Source organism: Gadus chalcogrammus, chromosome 21, assembly GCF_026213295.1.
Source record: "Gadus chalcogrammus isolate NIFS_2021 chromosome 21, NIFS_Gcha_1.0, whole genome shotgun sequence".
NCBI lineage: Eukaryota > Metazoa > Chordata > Actinopteri > Gadiformes > Gadidae > Gadus > Gadus chalcogrammus.
The window spans coordinates 12,950,686-12,953,673 of NC_079432.1; the positions used below are offsets into that span (position 1 = coordinate 12,950,686).

Here is a 2,988-nt window from a genome sequence, read left to right on the forward strand (position 1 = left end):
GTTGGATAGTGTTCTCCCACCATTAGGACATCACAGGGGGTGGGGTTGGGGGGGGCTGAGAATGACAAATTACCTGGTCAAGTTAGGACACACGTACACAGAGACCCCGTACACACAAACGCACTCTAGAATCTGCGATGACATAAAGATAGCACGCCCTCATCAGAATAGTTTTGGTGTTTGTTTCTTCAGCTTTCTCTTTTCATTGCTAAAAGAATGTCCTAATCTTCAAGCATAAGTTTCCCTAACTTCGCTAAGACTTCAGCGAAGATGTGCACTTTGTGTTTAGCAAAGCTGGGATTGCCTGCGAGGGTTGGGGATAGAGAGTTTGAACGTAGCTCCTCAAAAACTGACTTGTAAGCTACGAGCAATCACAGCAAACGCCTGAAAGCAATGTCGGCTACGACCCGTCTGCTAAACTACATTACATGTCAATGTGAAAAACACATGCAAATACTAGGATGGCATAAAATGGTTCCTCCCACTAGCAGGGACACACACATCGATTCAAGGCCCCAGCCGAGGTCAGGATCAGATACATGGGAGATAATGACCACACCTGTCTGAAAGGGCAAGCACAGGCCCCCTAACCCCTGGCCTTCCCAGCCTCTCCTTCCCGAAAGCAGTTAAACTGTCAAGAGTGTAAGCAGTCTGTAAATCTACTGCCAGTCGGTTAACAGCCACCCATTATCCGGGTCTCCCCAAAGATTGGTTGCTACTTAATAATCGTCGCTGCAAGAGACTTTACTTTATGAATGATTGCTGTCACAGACCATTTGTTTCTTATGTATTTAATGATAGGCCTACTTCCAAACGTCTGATGTTTTTCTTGTCAGTGGCGGTTGACCACATTGGCAAGGGCGTTGCGCGCTAGTTCCGGGTCAAAGTCTGACAAACGTTTTGCATCCGGTTTTTTTTTTTTTTGTCTGCGCTTTGATTGGCTAGGAAACATGTCATTGATAACTATATCTTGGTCCGACAACTTTTTTGGGGATTCCAAATGTGACGTGCTGAAATCGGTGCAGACAGAAATTTCTCTGTTATCCATCATCAAACAGATCCCGATATGAGAAAGGCATTGGCTCATTCTGATGCATGAGTCTACATGTTACATAAATCTCCATTCAGGGTCCGTACAATAGCAAAAACACAATCATGCTCATCATATAGCAGTAAATCCGAGGACAAAAACATCAAACACATGCATACAGCTCTTATCCTCTAGCCCAAGGCATCCTACTTCTCATTGGCTCAACTAACCTCCTTGGTCCACACTGAAAGCAGACAGTGCGGGTCATTCTAAGAAGCGGCTTAGGGCTGGTTGGCCAACCTCCATGTGTTCAACACACCTGTTCCCACACATTCTCTCCTCCTCCTTTTCAAACATTGTAGAATCAGCCCTGCCTTCCTAAGGTCGACAGCAATAACACACATGCGTTGATGGTGAAACAACTATGTGTGTTGTGTGTGTGGGGGGGGGTGTTTGATGACTCCAAAACAAAGGCATTCGTCAAGCTAAAATCTATTCAGCGCAAACATTGAGTCATATCGTCTCATTAACGACATAGGGAAGTGGTGTGTGTGTGTGTGTGTGTGTGTGATGCCCCTCGGGCTGAATGCACGACAACAGATCAGAGGTTACGGCAGATTAGGCAGGTTAGAACTGGAAATAAGTTGGAGAAAGAAGGTCATAGTTATATTCTTACACAATTTAAATCGCTGTTATCGTCCTCAAACTCATTCCCTCTGTGTTTGGCCCTCCATCGCGCTATTTGTCGTTCCATTGGTTCCAAAAGGCTCACACTATTTAGACTTCATCGCTGGGTGGCCTGCACAACAAAACACAAAGAAAGTGTTTTGCCAGAACAAAATGAAATGAATTAAAAAATGATGCATCATCCAATGTGTTCTGTATTATATATCATTGTATAACACATTCATCTCACAAGCTTGCAGGGATTAAGGTAACAGATACAAAGTGATTTCATTTGGTGGAGCTCTCATTTTTCCCATACCTCCTTTTATCTCTCTGGTTTGTCCTGGTGTTGTGTGATTGATATTTGTGTGTGTGCGTGTGCGTGCGTGCGTGCGTGCATCTGCGTGCATGTCGGGTGTGTGGGCATAGTGTGTGTGTGTGTGCGTGCGCGTGTGTGTGCGGTGGCGTCGCAGGCTGGCTGGGCGCGTTCCGCGAGTCAGGTGTGTATAACCGGGTGGGGAAGTGTGGCAGCCGGACAGTGCTGATCCTGCTGCGGCTGCTGTCGGAGAAGCACCAGTTCAACCTGGTCTCCTCGGAGATCCACAACCGGACCCGCCTCACCAAGCACGAACAGGTGGGTGTGGCCCCCCGCTGTAACGTTACTGTGACTCGCCTAAACATCTTCTCACCTTGTTGTTCTGATTCCCGATCGTTTTAACCCAATCAAACAAAAGCCTTCTTTGGTTTGTGGCTGTGGATCACTAGACAGCCAGACCAGGACAAAGAGTGCGTTTGGCCTTTAAACATGTTGGACTTGAAAAAAAACAGGCCCAGAAATATCTGCAGCTCATAAGCCAGCAATCTCTAGTTCCAAGTGGGGTCCCCACCCCAGGGTTAGAAATCAATGTCCTCACTCAGCGGAAATGTATACACTTCAGCTCGTCCCACATATCACCCACGCCGGTGAGTCAGTAAGGCTTAAGTACAGTGACTGGAGGCAGTTATTGCGCTTCCAAACTACTTTGCGCAAGGTGTGGTGGAAATCGACCTTGTGAGATTTATGATGAGATTGTAGTACATGCATCAATCATAAGTGCAAAAGTGCAACGGTTCCCATAATAAAGTTCTTAAAACCTTTGACAAAATAAGTGAATTACAAAATAGTCAATGTGGCCTTCAACTTCGATGGTATTATTTGTTGTGTGTAAGCAAATAAGTAACAGATTGGATCCATTTGGCCCTAGCTACTTGCTTCTCTATTTTGGGCTGGGCCAGCCCATGTAGAATCTCAG

The 2,988-nt window shown here is 46.0% G+C and overlaps 1 protein-coding gene across 1 annotated transcript in view; it reads left to right on the forward strand.

The window, feature by feature from the left end:
• The first annotated feature begins 2,104 nt into the window (after nucleotides 1-2,104).
• LOC130374962 (uronyl 2-sulfotransferase-like) overlaps nucleotides 2,105-2,988 on the forward strand; it is a 25,742-nt gene continuing 24,858 nt past the window's right edge. Inside the window, exons 1-2 of the mRNA XM_056581942.1 lie at nucleotides 2,105-2,111; nucleotides 2,197-2,330. Coding sequence (XP_056437917.1) covers nucleotides 2,105-2,111; nucleotides 2,197-2,330 — 141 coding nt within the window. The remainder of the gene's footprint in view (nucleotides 2,112-2,196; nucleotides 2,331-2,988) is intronic.